The sequence below is a fragment of the Apiospora phragmitis genome (assembly GCF_038363925.1).
Source record: "Apiospora phragmitis strain CBS 135458 chromosome Unknown utg000010l:1.0-9815664.0:1.0-9183399.0, whole genome shotgun sequence".
Classification (NCBI taxonomy): domain Eukaryota; kingdom Fungi; phylum Ascomycota; class Sordariomycetes; order Amphisphaeriales; family Apiosporaceae; genus Apiospora; species Apiospora phragmitis.
In genome coordinates this window covers 5,989,430-6,006,868 of record NW_027117409.1, presented here as the reverse complement: position 1 = coordinate 6,006,868, position 17,439 = coordinate 5,989,430, and the positions used below count along the sequence as shown (strand labels likewise).

Sequence of the window (17,439 nt, the reverse complement as noted above, 5' to 3'; positions counted from 1 at the left end):
CACGGGCCGTGGCTGGCTTGGCATCTGTGGCACAGTCAAGCTGGAACTTTCGTTTGGCTGATGAAGAGTAGTAGTCTGAGCATGTGTTATTATTACGCTCAACGCATAAGCCTTAGGGGGAAAGGCGCCTTCGTTTTTGAATCGACGAGTCTAGGTAGAGAGAGCATGAGTTCCAAACAAACAGGTCAGGTTCCGCCGGGGCACGACAGCTCGGATACTACACGAAATCCTTCAGGGCTTGCATTCTGCATACCATCCCATGACTTCACCATCAAAAGTGAGTCATCTATGCGACATTGCCGCGTACGTCCTTACTAAAGCGGCATGGCCTCCCCCGGCCTAATCTATTCTATTGTCCGGCCATGGATGCAAACAAATCATTAGCCGAGCCGGTGGTGACCAATGGAAGCATGCGACTCCCCTGTCGGTGACTTTATCAGATCCGGGGCCCTGGCTTATCTGATCCGTCCCACTGCGGCACGGCACAGCAGCTCAGCCAGAGGCCGGAGTCAGGAAGCATTCTGTCGCACCATAAATAGTTCGTAGGCCACCAAAGGCGGGCGTTGGTGATCCCCTCGAATGGGTTTCTTGACCAACGTATGTATGTAACGCAACTCTCAAACAGAGCAGAATAGAAGAATATTCGAAAATGATGTCAGGCCCTGGACAAAAGAGTCATAATGCGCCAGACGAGCCGATTGGTGAAGTACTCTCCATGCCAGCCACGGCAGGGGAAGACCCCGAGAGGCAGCAGGTAAAGTCTCTCCCCGCCTCTTTCCACATAGGCCACCGACCGAGCTGACCGTTGGTCATCAACAAACAGCCCGCGACGGCCACCGAAACATGCTGGGGCCCTGACGACCCAAGAAATCCCTATAACTGGCCTACCTCCCGCAAACTCACAATCGCTCTGATCATCACGTTGGGGCACCTGGTGGGCCTCATGTCTGTGAGCATCGTAGCACCTGCATTGGGGCGCATCGCAAAAGATCTCCGCATGTCAGAGTCGGTTATGCAGATCGCCTTCTCGGTGTATACACTGGGATTGGCCTTCGGCCCCTTCATCATCGGTCCCCTGTCAGAAATTTTTGGCAGGAAGCCTGTATGGGTTGCCTGCAATATGTGGTTTGTCTTGTGGAATTCGCTATGCCCCGTCGGAAATAGCAAGGGCATAATGATACTTGGTCGGTTGCTTACGGGCTCTGCTTCATCTGTGGGAATTTCGGTATGTGTCCAACTAGAGAGTCCGCGTTGTGTGGTGTCCGAGGTAGCAGATGGTTGTGTGTGTGTTTGTGTGAACTGGTGTCCAACTCCTCTCAAGCTCACAGGACCGATACTTGCGGATATGTATGGCCCAAGCGATCGTGGCAAGTAAGCGACTTTCGGAGTTGAATTTGCAGCCCATTGCGGGTTTATTTTCAACACATCCCCTCCCTGAGACGTGCGGCTTGGTTTAGCTGGAAGAGCAATACTAACGCCCCCGAGTCGATAGATCGCTGGCTATTGCCTCTCTGCTCCCATATCTCGGCCCGGCCCTGGGGCCCATAGTCGGGGGTCTAGTCTCTCAGCATCTTCGATGGCAGCTACTCTTTTGGATCATGTCGGCCGCGAGCGCCGTCATCACCGTCTTGGGCTTCTTGTTGCTCAGAGAAACAAATGGCAAAATCCTCCTTCAACGCATATCTCGGACAGCATCGTCATCGACATCTCCGCCACAGCCTTTTAAAATGGTCTATCTTCGAAACGTCCTGCGCCCCATCCAGATCGCCCTGCTCCGACCTCTTAAGCTCCTCAGGCACCGACCTATCGTGATCTTCCTTTCGTTGAATATTGCCTTGAACTTCAGCATCTACTTCCTTGTTCTTTCGGCTTTTGCGCAGATGTGGATTGATCGTGGCCAGACACCGACCGAAAGTTCTCTCAACTACATCGCCATCGCAGCGGGAGCCATCATAGGCACGCAGACAGGGGGGCCCCTAATGGATTGGCTATGGAGGCTCCAAAGGAACAAGCACAAGCAGCAGCTGACAATAACCTCGGCCGGGCAGCCCTCGAGCCCCAAGGCGGCAGAAACAGCAGAAACAGCAGCAGCAGCAGCAGCAGTGAGCGAGGAGAACGACGACGAGGATACGGCCGTACCCGAATACCATGTTCCCTTCCTAGTCGCCCCCACCGTCATCATGCCCGCCGGCCTGCTGTGGTACGGCTGGGCCGTGGAGCGGGGCCTGTCGTGGCCCGTAGCCGACATCGGCGTCGGCGTCTTCTGCTGCGCCTCCTTCATGCTGAGCCAGGGCTTCTACGCCTACCTCTTCGACGAGTTCGGCGCGGGCGAGGCGGCCTCGGCCAACGCCGCCGTGCGCATGCTGAGCAATCTGCTCGCCTTCGCCTTCCCCTGTTCGCGCCGCAGCTGTACGGCGGGCCGCTGGGCTACGGCTGGGGCAACAGCCTGCCGGCGATCCTCTTCGTGGCCCTCGGGTTCCCCTCGGTCGTTGTGCTTTGGTACGGGGGCCCGCGCTTGAGGGCAGTGGGGAAAGACGGCAGCATGTAGTGCGGGGCGCGCGCGTGGGAAGGGGGTTGGCACATATAGTCTTGACGATTCAGGGGCTGATGCCATGGGTAGCTTGGTAGCCGAGGATTCATGTATGCTGGTCTGCCAATGGGCACATCCCAGTTGCTGGACAATGCACAAGGAATATCTCATATCGGGAAAGTAAAAAAGCAAAAAATAAAATTGAAATGATCGTCCCTCGGGCAAAAGGGAAGGAAACGAAGGGGCAAAATGCCTTTCTCCTAATATCATACATGAAGGAATGACGAGAACCATGAACATTTCTCCCATTGCACTCTCAGACTCAGATTCAAGTCACATCCCGCCCCTCTCTCTTCTTTTTTTCTTCCCCCTTTTTCTTTTTTCTGTCCACAAGCGGCTTCCCTCCCATGGCAAAACTACCTAAACCCATAATGGTTATACTGCGCTTAGTACTCGGTCAGTTGCCTTCTCAGCGACCGTTTCCGATACCACTGGTGCCCCTTTTCTCGTGCTACCATCACCATCCTCCGCGACCTATGAATGTTTGTCGTTAGTTTATATCCGTGGGGAGGGTATCGGGATGAAAGGAGCAAGGGGGCGATCTACTTACCTCGGCCTCGGCCACCCCTGCGTCCTATGACACTAAGAGTCAGTATCACTCATTTAAGGAGCAACTCCGGCCGTGTCTGCGGACTCACCTCCTCCCCTTCGACCTATTGACATTTGGCGTTAGTATTCCTGTTGTAAAGCAGACTTTTCTGGGAATTTAGACGTACCTCCTCGGCGACCACCGCCCCGACGTCCTTTCAACACTTAGCATTAGTATTCTCCTATTGTACCGCCAATCATAACGAGACTGTGAACTTACCACCTCCACGACGGCCACCCCCGCGTCCTTTAGTACCCAGCGTTAGTAGTCTCCTATTGTGGAGCGAACCACTCTTCAGGCCACAAACTCACCTCCGCGGCGGCCACCACGTCGTTGCTATATCAGTCCAAGTCAGAGAACGTCGTCACAGGAATGTGGAAGTGGGTTAGCCTACTCTCTTCTCGAGGCCACTGTTATCCTCCTCTTCGACATCGCGGGCCTCCAACTGACCATCATCCTCACTGTCGAGGTCTCTCTCCTCGATGTCGGCGGACCTTGGCCCCAGAGCGGCTGGTTCCTCCGACAATTCTGGCGCCGAGTCCAAGGGGATCGCATCTGCTACGGTGGCTGGGGCACCGCCGCCGATAGCACCTGGATCGACGAGAAGGTTAGCTGCTGCTGACTGTATCAATGTGCATGAGGGGGTCATAAAGAGTCTTGAATTGGTAGCCTACTATTCTGCTTCTCGTCATCTTCAGCTTCGGCGAGATCCCGTCCTAACACCTAGTGTTAACTCAAATTTCAGGATATGTGCGCACATTAATTGGGCACCAGTGAAAGTGGATAAATATCAGATCTTTGGTGAAGATGGGAATAGAGCTCCGATGCAGGTGATGGTTAGGAAGGGGGGGTGGGCGGCGGGTCACCAGACGAACAACTCACCATAGATATTCTCAACACCGTCGAAGGCAGGGGCATCAGGGAATTTGTCATTGGTACGGACATCAACCGCAGCGGCATCGGCGAGAGGCGCGGCTACGACACCCTCCAGGGCGGCAACGGCGAGCAGGATGACGGCAAGAAAGTTCTGCATCTTGTTGGTTCAGGAGTGGAGGTCAGGTTTGTGATATGTAACAAGAGGTGCAATTGTATTGCCAATAGAACCCCTACGAGGAGAAAGGTGATTTGGTGATGAAGTTGGAAGTTGTTCACAAGGTATGGGCAAAAAAGGTACACTGATACTGATCGTGTGCTGCTGATGAAGGAAAGTCAGGAGAATCGAGGGAAAACTCCAGGAGACCGGCGGGTTTATATGCTCGCAGACAGTGGGCAAGGACCACTTATTCTTCCACAAGGCCAACACTTTCGTTTCCAGATTCTTGCTCGTTCATTGATTCTTCAGCCGCTGTTCCTTTCTGGCGATGTTCATCGTACGCTATTTGTTTTGCGCTGAGACCCTGAGCCCGACCTACATGGAAGAGAGGAAGTTCGACTATGCAAACTAAGGTGTCGAGCGAGTAAGTCTATGCTTCTCCGATTTTCCTCTCCTAGACAGGCATGTTCGTCTCATCATGAGATGCCCAGAGCCCTCGCCCTATCTCTTGGTCTGACGCCGGTCCGCCATCAACCAGAGGCTATTCCAACCCAAACTCCCGCTCTCTGACGCGGATGCTGACGAATGATCTTGAGCTCGGAAGAACGACGTTGAATATGCCATCGGTCTGAGCGCCTATGTTCTGGACTCATAAATCTCCTGACCAGGCGCGCCAAATGAGTAAATGATATGATATGCTCACGAAAGCCGAACGAGATCCCGAGATGCTCGGTCCGCAGTTGCTTATCATCGATGACGTTCAAACGCCTCCGTTCATGACTTACTGCAAACTTCGAGCCCTTGAACTGGGTCCTACCGTATTCTAGACTCCGTCCGATAGTGGTCCCATTGACCGCGGGATATTAGAGATGACTAGCCCTTGGCGTAACAATCTTGGGAAGACCAGTACGGGCTCGAAAAGTCCTTTTATCTCGAGCCGCACCCCCGATAGCACTTGACGAGCAAGAGGTAGGCCGGACTGAGGCGCTTCGACGAATGGATAACCGCCCGATTCGGCGGTGGTACTCGTAGTGAGATGTTGGGAATCAAGCTCCATTGTGGAAATACCAAGTTACTGGTGGGAATAAGGGTACGGCTGCTGGGAGCCTGGGCCGGCCGTCGATAGATCAGATGAGTAGCGTGACACAATTGGAGGAAATTCGAAGCCTCTTTCAGCTCCCGAACCTCTTCTGTTGGAGTGAGAATAATAGGTTGGATTGAAGCTTTCGGGATCATAAGCCGTAATGGGTAAGGAAATAAGCATGATCGAGAAGCCAAGGCAACCTTGGCTGGGCACAGACGGGGTGGAGGGAATGGACGACCTATCATGGCGGTTGACACAAGCTTTCGTTCACACGGCCAGTGTCTACGTAAGCAATGTTATTTATAATCTTAAGCAGGTGTGCACCACGGTAAAATATAAAAAGGTATATGTGACTCGTGAAACCCGTGACAGTAACGGTAGCTGGAGGCCTGCATGTGATCTGGATTTCCCATGGCTGTCGCTGCAGACACCTGACATGGGAAGATTTTTTGGATTTCTGGAAGACAGCGTTTGAAGCTCTGACGATATCAATGCTGACCCTACTGCAATGTCGAGTAAGTAGAACTTTGGCCTGGGATATCGCAGTAGCACTGTGACAGATAGTCGTTCGCGAAGACAACTTGATTTTGCACGTGGGAAGGCCGTTTAGGGGCAAGATGAAGGGGGAGGTAGAGATATCTTGAGCTTGATGACGGTCATCGCATCCAAAATGTGATTCATGACAATGCCCACCCACGTCGTACAAAGTTGGGATGTTAGAGTAAGAAGAGGCCAATGATACTGCAACTTGATGGCGCTGAGGAAACCTGAAATCTATGATGCATCAACATATCTATATGCAGTCGCTATTATAATTAAAAAAAAACCAGTCGCTACGCAATGCCCCAAGAAGGAAACAGAACGCCCCAAGCATCTAACGAACTCCTCTGTCCATGGATCATAACCAGACCGGCCATAAAGCAGTTGTACGAGTCGTCTTCGGAAATAAAGGGGGGGCGAATAACACCTCTACCCCAGATATGCTGAAGCCTCAACCTTCAAGCCCCCAAATTCCGCTATATCATGCAATGCAAAGGGCTGCCACTCCTGTGAACAGCACGGCCAAAGTCAAATGTAAACGAGGAAAACAGGTGAAGATGACGAACGGAACATCCTGAACAAAGCAAAGCATCGGAAAGCTCCAAAGGAAACTTTACTCAGATGAAACCTGCCCCCTTCGCCATATCCTCCATATGAGCGCTCTCCAACAGATCCACGTCTCTCACGTCCGCGCCAAAGTCCATGATGAGGATCTTGGGGTCCTGTCCCGTGCTGACGATGCGGCGGTAGTCACTCTTGGCGCTCAGTACCCAGCTTGCGTGCCACCGAGGGAAGTCCAAGAGCTGGTTTCCAGACTCCATGTCGAATACCTTCATGTCCGTATCATAGCTGCCACTGATAAGACGACCGCTGATACTGTCGATGTGCAGACTTCTGACCAGGCTCTCGTGGGCCTGCATCTCACGAATGCACTCTCCCGTATTGGCATCCCAGATGCGGATGACCTTGTCGCTGCCAGCGGACGCAATGTACCGCCCATCTTCGGAGAACTGACTGCACGCAAGGCCTTTGGTGTGGCCAGAAAACTCCCGGATCACTTTGCCGCTGTCGATATTCCACATCTTGACACGGAAGTCGCCAGAGCACGAGACTATGGTGTTGCCACGCAGCTGAACAGCGTTGACTGGTCCAGTGTGGCCTTTCAGTTGCCTTAAGAGCGCACCAGTGTTACGATCCCAAACACATATAGTGATATCCTTGGAGCAAGTGACAATATGCCTATCGTCAAACGCCAAATCTAGCACGGCGGCTGTGTGGTGTTTAAGGCGGCGGACTGGGCGGTAGCCGGACTTGATGTTGTACACAATGCAAGTGGAGTCAGACGAGCCCGTGACTAAGATGCCATCGTCGTACTGCATGCACAGGATGGATGCTTTGTGGTGGACTGGAAATGACACAGTGGCCGGGAAGGACTCGTGTGCTCTTTCGGCATCCGGTCCAGATGTGTAATGAGTTGGTCTGCCATTCGCATCAAACAGAACCGAGGTGTCGTTGACCACTTCCGGGGGTCCAATCACAAGCCGACACTCGAAAGTCCGCATGTCCCAAATGCGAATCGTCTTGTCCCGTGAGCCAGTGATGATTTTAGATCTAGAAACGAGTCAGCCAAGGAACGCGGCGCGGAACTTTCATATAACTCACTCATCGAACTGCAAGCAGTAAATGCTGTCGAAGTGTCCATTTAGATAGACGGGGCGAGCTTTGTTGCCCTGCTTCCACTTCTTCTCCAACTCATGCTTGGCCCGATAGATCTTCTGCCAGTCATTACCCGGCTGGACTCGCGGCACGCCCAATCCCATCCCAGCCGGAACTGGTGCACCGGTTGCAAACGTCACGGTTTTCTCCCTCAAGAAAGAATCACGCCAAATTTGTTGGTCGTTAACGACCACCCCCACGCCCTAGAAACTCTGGACGCGGCAGCGAGGTGCGTTGCGCCCAGATACGACAGTACCTGGATGGCGAGTTCCGAAGGCAGCCGGGAAATGAAGTCGACCCTGCTGATGGCAGGGTCCTGGGCGATATTGGATTGACTGAGACCAAGCTCAGTGGAAGAACCCAAATTGATGCCAATGCCACTTTCGCGGTCATTTTGAGAATATTCAACCCAGTAGTCCTCGTGCTGGAGCGCAAAGGCCAAGTACTCGTTTTGGAGGGCAGCCGAGGCCTTAGCAGCAGCGCCGGTGTGACGAGGGATGATAGGAGGCTCAAGACCGCGCCCAGGAACCGGAACATTCGAGAAGTTGGACTCCAAAGGCGAATAGATAGTCTCCAGGTTCCCCCGGCTGTTGGTTGCAAACTTCGGATGTCGGAAACTGGTAGCTTGGCGCAACTTGTGCCAAGCAGAGTGAGACGTCGTTGGCCGTGGTTGCTGATCGTCCTGGCAATCGAGAAGGGCGTTGCTGGGTTCTGATGAGCGGCGGTCGCGGCGCTGTACGATGCCCTTTACAAGGCTCATCGACGCTCGACGTATTCTGCCCTTGAGTGAGGTGCCTGACTTATGCCCCGGTTCGAAATCCATGCTTGGGCCTGCCTCTTGAATTGCCTGAAACCGTACATCGTTCGGGATTGTGTCTTCGCCGTTGCCATTCCCTCGCCATCGAAGCCCAGCACTAAGGATTTCGGTCGTTGGCGCCATGTTACAGACGAGCTGAGGCTCTGCTTGCGCCGAAAAGGGTGTGCTGCGGTCGGTCTGCAGTGGTCCACCGCTCCTTCTTTCTCCATCCCGCCTGCTCCTGTGTCGTATGAGAAAGCGCTAGCGCTTGATGTGGAAGGGACGTTGTGAAGGTAGACGGCGGCTGTTGTTGGAGGGAGACATGTCCGCTCCGAAGGTGTTGTTGTACTCGGCATTACGCCAGTGTATTTGGACGCGTTGAAGGCGCAATGATCATGAAAGCTTGCTTGTGCGCTCGGCCGTGAATCGACTACAGGTGTTCGATGTGACGTTTTGATCAGTCCACGGTCAAATAATCAATTTCTCGTGGTCGCTGGTACGTAAAGATCGGGGGACGGAGGGGTTTATAAACGATCAAGCCCCTTTTTGCGAAACAAAGCGATACAATAAAAGGACGGGCGAATCTGTAACAGTGGCTGTTGCTAGCTAGTCAGCAACGCAGGATCTAAGTATTCCAGGACGAGTAACGGGTAACACCAAAAACAAGCGGATCTACACAACCGACTATGATCTCTCTTCAAGCGCCAGCGACAGACAATCTTATTGACGGGGCGTTGACAGAGCGAGTCGTGTATGTATCGAAACCCTTTTTTTTCTCCACCAAGCTAGCCCGACTGCGCCGATGGCGTCTTGAGGCGGCAAAGGAGAACGAACGTTAGTCCGGATTGATACGAGAAGGATACATACCGACCGATATGCACCACTGCGATTCTTCTTCTTCTTCTTCTTCGAAAGACTGGGAAGACCACGGGCAGGCTAGAGAAATAATTGGAGACTGGGGAAATATATTATAGTCTAATGGGGGCGATTCACACATGCAATCGTGCTGCGGTGGGTATAGGCTAGCACGTCCCACGGATTCCACAAGAAATCGCACACACAGGCGGCTTAACCCACAACAATGGGATCAGAAGCGTCGCCCGACTCGGCTCGTCTGGGCGCTGGTTCAGGGTCCAGCGAGAGGATTGGGCGGTCCGTTGGTCGGCCACCAGTCAGAGAGTTCCGACTTATGGCGTCTAGTAAAGTTGGTTCCTGCACTAGGTTTAAAACCTGGCTTAACCTGGACTGGAAGTTGGGAAGGGTTTGCATGTACATAAGAAGATGGGCAAAAGGGGATTGGCCTGCGAGGCGGTGAAGAGTGGGAAGATATCGGTAACGGAGGGAGCGAGCAACGAGCGATTCAAGAGCATACAGAAGAATGGATCTTGAGTCAAGACATGGCAATGACTGTGGAACGGACAAGCAGAAGTCATCTGCGGATTGACCGAGGCCCGTAGGTAGGTATGCTGTCTTTGTGATGATATTTTAGATCTGACGGAAGCAAGCAACTTCAGATAAGCGACAGGGCGCCCTATGAGTGGGTGGAATGAATGAATGGAACTGGGCGGGATGCTAAGAATAAATCAATCAATCAATCATACATTAGGTTAGAGGCATGTAATATCGCAGACGAAAGAGACAGGCGGCCCAGTCCCAGTGGAGCGAAGCGAGACACGGGAATGTTAGAGTAGAGGAATTAAGACTGGATGACAATAATAATGCTGACAGGGAAGGATTTCGCTCCAGAAAATAAAGTATGTGCATAGATATTTGCTCATTACAGTACAGCGACCGACGCAAGCGGAATTCTGCTTTCGCAACAGAGACCCTTGCTCTGCTCAAGAACCCCATGCTGCCCCCATTCCCTAACTGGCGATGATCTCATACCTAACTGCTCATCCCGGTGCATCCCTAAGCAACCAAACCCAACAAGAGCTGCTGATCTAATAGGACCGAACACTTTGCGGTCAGCTGCCCTTTCTACCCTTTCTGCCCGGTGCGTTTTTATACTCCGTCTCACCGCAGATTCCTCACACATGTTCGTCCTACCATGGCACTTGTGCATCAAAAGAAAAACGTGTTGTTCGTTCTTCAATAAACAGCCATCAGGGGAGCCGAGGCCCCCGGAGGCTACGGATTCACTAATTAAAAGATAGAGATCTTCCGGCTCAACAGACAAAAACCGGACCAATACACGCAGAGGTACCTGGGTAACTCTGACTCGCGCAGGTTAAAGGCTCAAAGCCCGACTGTATGTAAGCATGCAGCATAGCTGGCTGGACCCCTGATCTCTAACTTTTGTTTTCCCCCCTTCCCAGTCCCTTCCGGAAGTTCGCCGTCCTTCCAAGGAATGTGTGTTGGTATTCGCTCCCTACATGCTTTGAGGATCGAGGGTTGGTGCATGCAAGACATTCTGACACCCCCTTCCAAAAGACAGACCGCAATACGGGCGGATGCATTCCACTGCAGTGAAATCGAACTACCGGTCTGCACTCGGATCCGACTGGCTGGGTGGTTGCATCTCCCTATCTCCACCTGCCATCCAATCGTAGGCCTACCGAGTTTTCCTTTGCATGTCCAAGCAACCCCTGTCTTGCAGCAAGTGCATGTATTGATAATGTTATTGCCAATTGCAACACACATTCTGCTCTACCAGCCTTGCTCTTCTGCCTGCTGGGCAGATCCGAGCGGGCTGGTACGATACTAATAGTCAGGCTTTTTTATTGGGGCGATTTCATCTGCTTAACGCCGAGGAAACCGGCACCATCCTTCGCTTGTATTTATTGTCGCCCTACTAGTTGCGCATGTATGATCTACCTACTTTATATATGTACAGTTTGTCGCCGGCATCGCCATATAACACATCAAAGGGTGGGGGGCCTGGTCGCTCTAGAGACCGCTACTTTATGACGGGTTTCCCGATTAAGTAGGTCGAGAAAGTGAGAGAGATAGAGTCTGGCTTGAAATTGCAGGCGCCAAGCGCTCATATCACTCAAGGTCACACGCATGCACGATTTCCGCCATGCCTTTTTATTCGTTATAGCATACTTGCTTACTACCATGGCGTTATACTTCTTATGTACGGATTGTCACTTGAAATGTGAAGAGAACAATGGCAGTGCGCATCGCCAGTCAGAAAGAGCGTTGGTTCTACGAGTTCGGTATCAATCCGCCAAACACCCCAGGAAGTGGTCAACTACTAGGAGTTTCAGGGGGAGAGTTCACATCAAAAGCTATTGTTTATAGAATATTCTCTCATTCATAGGCTGCATGGGGAACACTTGCATCATACTAAGGTATCGTTCCAGGGCCTCCAGTACTGGTTGTTGAAAGTCGGCATGCATTTGACCTGATCAGGCGGCGGTTGCCAGGTAATAGCCTCCTTCGCGCTGTCGTTTTTCACTGAGGAGGATACGAACCCCTTGAGTTTCTTGAGCATCTCCCCCTTCTCGACCGAGTATTCCAGGTTGACGCTGGGCACCACCGCGATCTTACCATACCCCTGGAACGCCATGTCCTTACAGAAGAGCTGCGGCTCGCCGCCATAGCACTCTCCCAGATCCTCCCGCGCGACACGGAAGGCCAGCTTGCGCTCCAGGATCGGCTTGGCTGCAAACGACACGGCGCCGTTCCAGCACGAGAAGACCTGGAACGGCAGGCGCGCTTCGAGCCGGGCCCGGGCGACTGGTTCGTTCCAGAACAGCCCGTTCACCCCGTGCCCGAAACTCCCGGTCTCGGGCGGGATGTCGAAGAAGAGATCGCCGTTCGCGGCGCGGGCGATGTACGAGTCGTAGAAGAGAGAGCGGCCGTCATCGCCCACGATCCAGTCCATCGCGCACGTCATGTCGGCACGTAGAGCGCGGCGCTGGTGCACCAACTCCAAGATGTCCTCCGTGCAGATGGCGACGTCGTTGATGAAGATGACAGTGGCATCGTCTGCGTATCGCTCTGCGTGTTGGACAAGTGGCTGAAGCGCCATATTGCGCAGCTCGGCGAGCCGGCTGAATCTTGCTCCTCCTGGCGAACCCAGAGAAACAGGGTCAATGTTGTCGCCTAGGACGCTGCGCACGCGGTCTCCCATGAGCTTCCCCAGCTCCCTCTGCAGGGCTGCCAGTACCTCTGGAGTCCCATCTTCCGAGTTCCCCTCAATGATGGACAAGGCACATTTCTCCGGGCCCAAGAACCGGATGGCTTCCACCACGCTTCCCAGCAGCTGAGGTAACAGTTTTAGGCACTGCCGCAAGTTCAAGGCAAAGTGGTATTGGACTGGCGGTTTTCGAGTACGCCTGGTCTTCAGGTGTTTATACCTCTTTGAATCTGGTAATGGGCACCGTAGTCGAGGAATATGTACGTCCTTCGGGTCAAGAATAGACGCAACATAGGCTATGGTTTCGGCCTGCGAAAGCACCTTTGGCTCCGCTGATTCGGAGGTTGCCACAGTCTCAACTCCTGTATGGACTTCATCGAGGGCAGAAGACGAAGACTCGCCCTGTTGACGGTGCAGAATGTATAGCACAAGAGCCAGGAAGATGAGGCAACTGGCAAAGTTCACCGACCTTCTCGTGGCAATCATCATTGATGTAAATACGGGCTATGTGCCTTTCCAACAGAGTAGGTACGCTGGGGTCTATACTCAAGAATGAAAGTAGTCGGTCGAAGGCGCCTTAAGTACACTTTCATTAAAAAAATAGCAGTTGGTTTGCTTCATGGCAGGCACCCGAACCAGCGCTTATTTTATCATGGTCCCAAGTGCTCGGGTAGGGCGCCTGCATCGTAGAGCCCCTGTCATCAATTGACCACGACCAATCCCCGTCTTTGTAACATTTGGCCTTCACCCCCAACAGTGTGCTATTGGTCGAAGCATCAAAACTTCGAACCAACATCTTGGGCCCCTGCATCTTCCATCTCATGCTAATTGGAAAGAAGCATGTATTAGCCGCGATGGCCTTTCTTCTTATATATAGCACGTACTGGTAGAAATGTTGAACCGAAGGGATGGTAACGCCTCTTCATGTAGTCTTAAAGCAGTGCACCGTAGCAAAGCCTTGAGGCCATCTTGTGGCTGAGCAGCTGGTTCAACACCGACAGCATTCATCTTCGTCCTTGTTCAAATCACCGCCGAGTTGCGAGCATGTCCACTATCACTGTAGCCCCTCGAGAAGCTCTAAGCGTCGTTTCGACATGTGGTTATCATGACGGAAATCCGTCCGAGCCTTGGTTGGCTCCGTCGGGATATGGCTGTCGAGTCGACACGTCCCATGGACTTTGGGGGTTTTGCCCTGTTACCGTCCTCGCAGTGTCGGACTGCGGCCTTGGAGGCTACTGCTTTGACACGAACACATGCACAGATGGTTGTGGCAGCCTGAGTAATAACCCAAGTATAACGACGTGGACATGGTATGCCCCCCCCCGTGTGTGAACCACAGATACCATACAACATATACTACAAATAGACCCACGGTCTGACACGAGTTTCATGTAGCACACCTTCAGATCCCCAATCACGGTTTTGCTCCATGGCGATACTCACCGTTGGCCTGGACCAGACGTACGAATATTTCCACTGCGGGCCCGAGGCTAATACCGCTCACTATATGCTGTCGCCCAAAGCAGTCGTCATCACCACATCTTCAGCTACTCCGAAATCAAATTCAGTTCCAGGGACATCCGGGGCGAGCTTGGGTACCCAGCAACACAACTACCAAGCTCCTCGATACTGACCCAAACATCTCCGACATCAGCTATAGAGACAACGACGGAGACACAGGGTGCAGGAAACGCCATGAGCACAAGAAACAGCGCCAACAGCACAGGCAACAATACCAGCAACACTGGCGTAATTTTCGGCGGCGTTGTCGGAGGGCTTGCAGTACTGGTGGGAGCCGGAGTAGCTGCGCTGTGGTTGATCCTGAGACACAGGCACAGGCGTCGCAGAGAGCCATCCGCCTCAGCTGTGACCACAGTAACAGAGCCAAGATGGGCAGAGGCAGAAAACAAACAGATGGGGAGCTGGGTATCACCCAGTGAGCTGCAGGCAGACCAGCCACGGCGCTCGCCAATAGAGCTTCAAGCCGGGTTTAATAGATAAGTGTGTAGGCAGTCATCTTCAAGATACTGCCCATGGGGTATTGGCTAAGTGAGCTGATAAAGTAATATGGATCACGGGATGTACTTATCCAGAGAGTCATGATAAGTTACTTAGCGGACAAATCAATTGATGACAGTGGAATTGCAGGGGGCCAGTGCATCCCCCAACCTTGTCGCTTATCGATTGGGTCGGTCTGGGGCGTGCAAGTGGATTGGCGCAGTCTGATGAAGCTCGAACAATGCAAGGCGCGGAATGCCTGGAGTTGAAAATAAACGTCAGGTCGCTCAAAACTTTGGGTTGGTAATGTTGTAACCATTTTCCCTCCGTGGACGTCGCACAATCCAATTCTTCTGCAACCATGGTCGGCAAAGTCAGCGAGCGCGTTCTCCTTCGGGAAGGTAAGTCCCATTGATCAAATCCCATCATCGCCATATTCGCTGTCGCTATGCTACGTGATGGTGATTGCTGTCCCCTCTACGCAATGCCTGCTTACGCGTATTGCTTCTATCCAGGGCTCGAACGAACCGATAATGGCATGAAGCAAACCAACTGGCCTGATGTGCCCGCCATTAACCAGAAGAACTACTATACCGATTACATGAAGCGCGATGACCAGGTCCTAGCCCTGCGTCCCCAGGCCGAAGCAACACGAGACCGGCTGGTCCAGACTGCGAAAGACCGCGACCGAGCCCTCGCCCGAAACGGCCATGCCGAGGTGCCACTACCCATACTTGACCTCCCAGGGGCTGAGGATGCCACCGCGACCGCCGATGGCCAGTTGGACCCCTCCAAGATTATCGTCATACACCCAGGCAGCCAGAACCTGCGTATAGGCTTCGCCAGTGATGCGTTGCCCAAGACGATACCGACAGCCCTCGCTACCAAGTTCCCGCAGACGGAATCCGAGATGCACGAGGCCCTGCCGCGCCGCAAGTTCGAGGGGAAGACCCCCGACGAGCAGTACGGAGAAGAGTGGTCCAAGAAGTACCAGAAGATGTGCAGCGAGCTCAAGGTCGAAATGCGCGCCAACAAGCGCAAGGTTCTGCCCAATTCCAAGGAGCTGGTGGTGAACTACAACCGTAGGACGGAGGCCGAGAAGATTCCGACGCACAATGATCCTTTGCAGGTTGAATGGACCGATCTCGAGAACCTCGAAGACCCCAACTCAGCCGCGTCCTGCTTCATCGGCCAAGCTGCGTTACGAGTGCCTGACGACTCAAACCCCAAGTTCAAAGTCTGGTGGCCCATGCATTACGGATGGCTCAACGAAGACGAATACACTACGGCCGAGCATCTCTGCGATGATTTCGAGACCTTGCTAGATCGCGCAATCCGACAGGAACTTGGACTGACCAAGAGCAGTAGCTGGAGGAACTATAGCTGCGTCTTCGTCATTCCGGACCTATACGACAAGCGCTATGTGGAGCAAGTGCTGAAGTCTTGTATGTCCTGGTTTGAGTTCAACAGGGTCTGCTTCATCCAGGAGAGTATGGCTGCCGCATTCGGTGCTGGCTACACCCAAGCTTGCGTAGTAGATATTGGTGCGCAGAAGACATCCATTGCCTGTGTTGAGGACGGTCTTATGGTAGAAGACTCGAGGATCAACATGAAGTACGGCGGTTTTGATGTCACCGATACCTTCATTAGGATGATGCTCTACGACAACTTTCCCCTACCAGGACATCAATCTCCGTCGACGGTATGACTTCCTGCTGGCCGAGGAGCTCAAGATCAAGCACTGCACCATGCAACAAGCAGACATATCCGTACAGCTGTACCAGTTCCACTTGCGCGCTCCCAACCAACCGACCCATAAATACCAGTTCAAGACCTACGATGAGGTGATCCTCGCCCCTATGGGTTTCTTTGAGCCCAGCATCTTCGACAACAGCACAAAACTGCGTGGTCGCCGGAAGCTGATGGACCGTTCATACAACTCCTACGATGTTGATGTGCCTGACGACCCCCAATCGGCAGCTCAACTAGCCATCCTGGCCCTGGTTCAGCCATCGGTTGCTTCCAGTGCTAATGGATTCCAGCCCTCTGCCTCGGACCCGAACCTTGCTACTCCCATGAAAGAGAAGTCACAGTCCTTCAACTTCTTGTCTCGTGAGAACGGCACTCCCATGGGCTCCAATGCTCCCTCCCCCGCCCCGGAGGGCACCTCCACCCCTGTACCCGGCCCCTTCCTCTTCTCTGCTAACAGCAACGGTACGGCGTCACCGGCACCTAGTGGCGCACCGGGTGCGAACGGTGCCAATGGTGTGCGTAATGGTCTATCACCCGCCCCGCCACCCCCGGGCATGTTTGTCGATTCGACAGCTCGCAGTGCCAAAACGCTGGCTATTGAGCGCGATGCCGTGCTGCCTGTTGCACCTCTTGATATTGCTATCCTTACGTCGATCCAGAACGCTGCCAAGGGCGACGATAAGAAACTCCGCGACTACCTTGGCTCGATCATGGTGATTGGCGGCGGCTCCAAGACTCCCGCTTTCACCCAAACACTCGAGGACAAGCTGAAGGCCCGCCGCCCAGACCTGTTTGATCGAATTCTGGTCTCCCGCAGTGCTCGTGATATGGACGAGCAGGTGGTCACCTGGAAAGGCGCTAGTGTATTCGCTAAACTACCGGCTAATGACAGTTGGATCACGCCGTTTGAGCATGAGAGGTTGGGCGCAAGGGTGTTACATCATAAGGTCTTATGGGCTTGGTGATGAAGCATTCCAAGCCCACAACTAGACGAAAGCCTGACGGCTTCGGCAAACGTCTTCTTGTCCCGCTCAGTGTCCTCAAGTTAAAGGGGGTCTAATGCAATGCAGCATTCGAGAGCTCTTATGGGTAATGCGACTGGAGTCTGGCGTTTAGAGAATGCGGTTACTGGCTATTTATTTGGGCCGGGTATTGGGTGAACACTTATTTCATATCCGTGTAGATCTTCTTCCCCTACAGACTTAGGGCATAACTGAAAACAGTGCTGCGTTTCCCAAGTATAGCGTGCAATTT

General features: G+C 53.1%; 5 protein-coding genes across 5 annotated transcripts; 2 read left to right on the top strand and 3 right to left on the bottom strand.

The window, feature by feature from the left end:
- Positions 1–715: 715 nt before the first annotated feature.
- On the top strand, positions 716–2,548 carry PG994_011584 (florfenicol exporter; the record flags this gene model as incomplete). Its single annotated transcript, XM_066862993.1, has 4 exons — positions 716–754; positions 824–1,077; positions 1,493–2,354; positions 2,408–2,548. 4 exons carry the CDS (start codon positions 716–718, stop codon positions 2,546–2,548), a joined length of 1,296 nt encoding a protein of 431 aa, XP_066712103.1.
- Positions 2,549–3,189: 641 nt separating this feature from the next.
- Positions 3,190–4,212, bottom strand: PG994_011583 (uncharacterized protein; the record flags this gene model as incomplete). Its single annotated transcript, XM_066862992.1, has 6 exons — positions 3,190–3,243; positions 3,307–3,333; positions 3,399–3,425; positions 3,574–3,770; positions 3,854–3,895; positions 4,062–4,212. 6 exons carry the CDS (start codon positions 4,210–4,212, stop codon positions 3,190–3,192), a joined length of 498 nt encoding a protein of 165 aa, XP_066712102.1.
- A 2,241-nt stretch (positions 4,213–6,453) lies between these two features.
- On the bottom strand, positions 6,454–8,704 carry PG994_011582 (beta-TrCP; the record flags this gene model as incomplete). The annotated part of the gene is made up of 4 exons (XM_066862991.1): positions 6,454–7,447; positions 7,499–7,755; positions 7,809–8,328; positions 8,412–8,704. 4 exons carry the CDS (start codon positions 8,702–8,704, stop codon positions 6,454–6,456), a joined length of 2,064 nt encoding a protein of 687 aa, XP_066712101.1.
- Positions 8,705–11,634: 2,930 nt separating this feature from the next.
- PG994_011581 (alpha-1-3-mannosyltransferase) lies at positions 11,635–12,921 on the bottom strand (the record flags this gene model as incomplete). Its single annotated transcript, XM_066862990.1, has 1 exon — positions 11,635–12,921. One exon carries the CDS (start codon positions 12,919–12,921, stop codon positions 11,635–11,637), a length of 1,287 nt encoding a protein of 428 aa, XP_066712100.1.
- Positions 12,922–14,794: 1,873 nt separating this feature from the next.
- PG994_011580 (uncharacterized protein) lies at positions 14,795–17,150 on the top strand (the record flags this gene model as incomplete). The annotated part of the gene is made up of 3 exons (XM_066862989.1): positions 14,795–14,834; positions 14,949–16,063; positions 16,116–17,150. The coding sequence occupies 3 exons, from the start codon at positions 14,795–14,797 to the stop codon at positions 17,148–17,150; spliced, it is 2,190 nt and encodes a 729-aa protein (XP_066712099.1).
- Between the last annotated feature and the right edge of the window lie 289 nt (positions 17,151–17,439).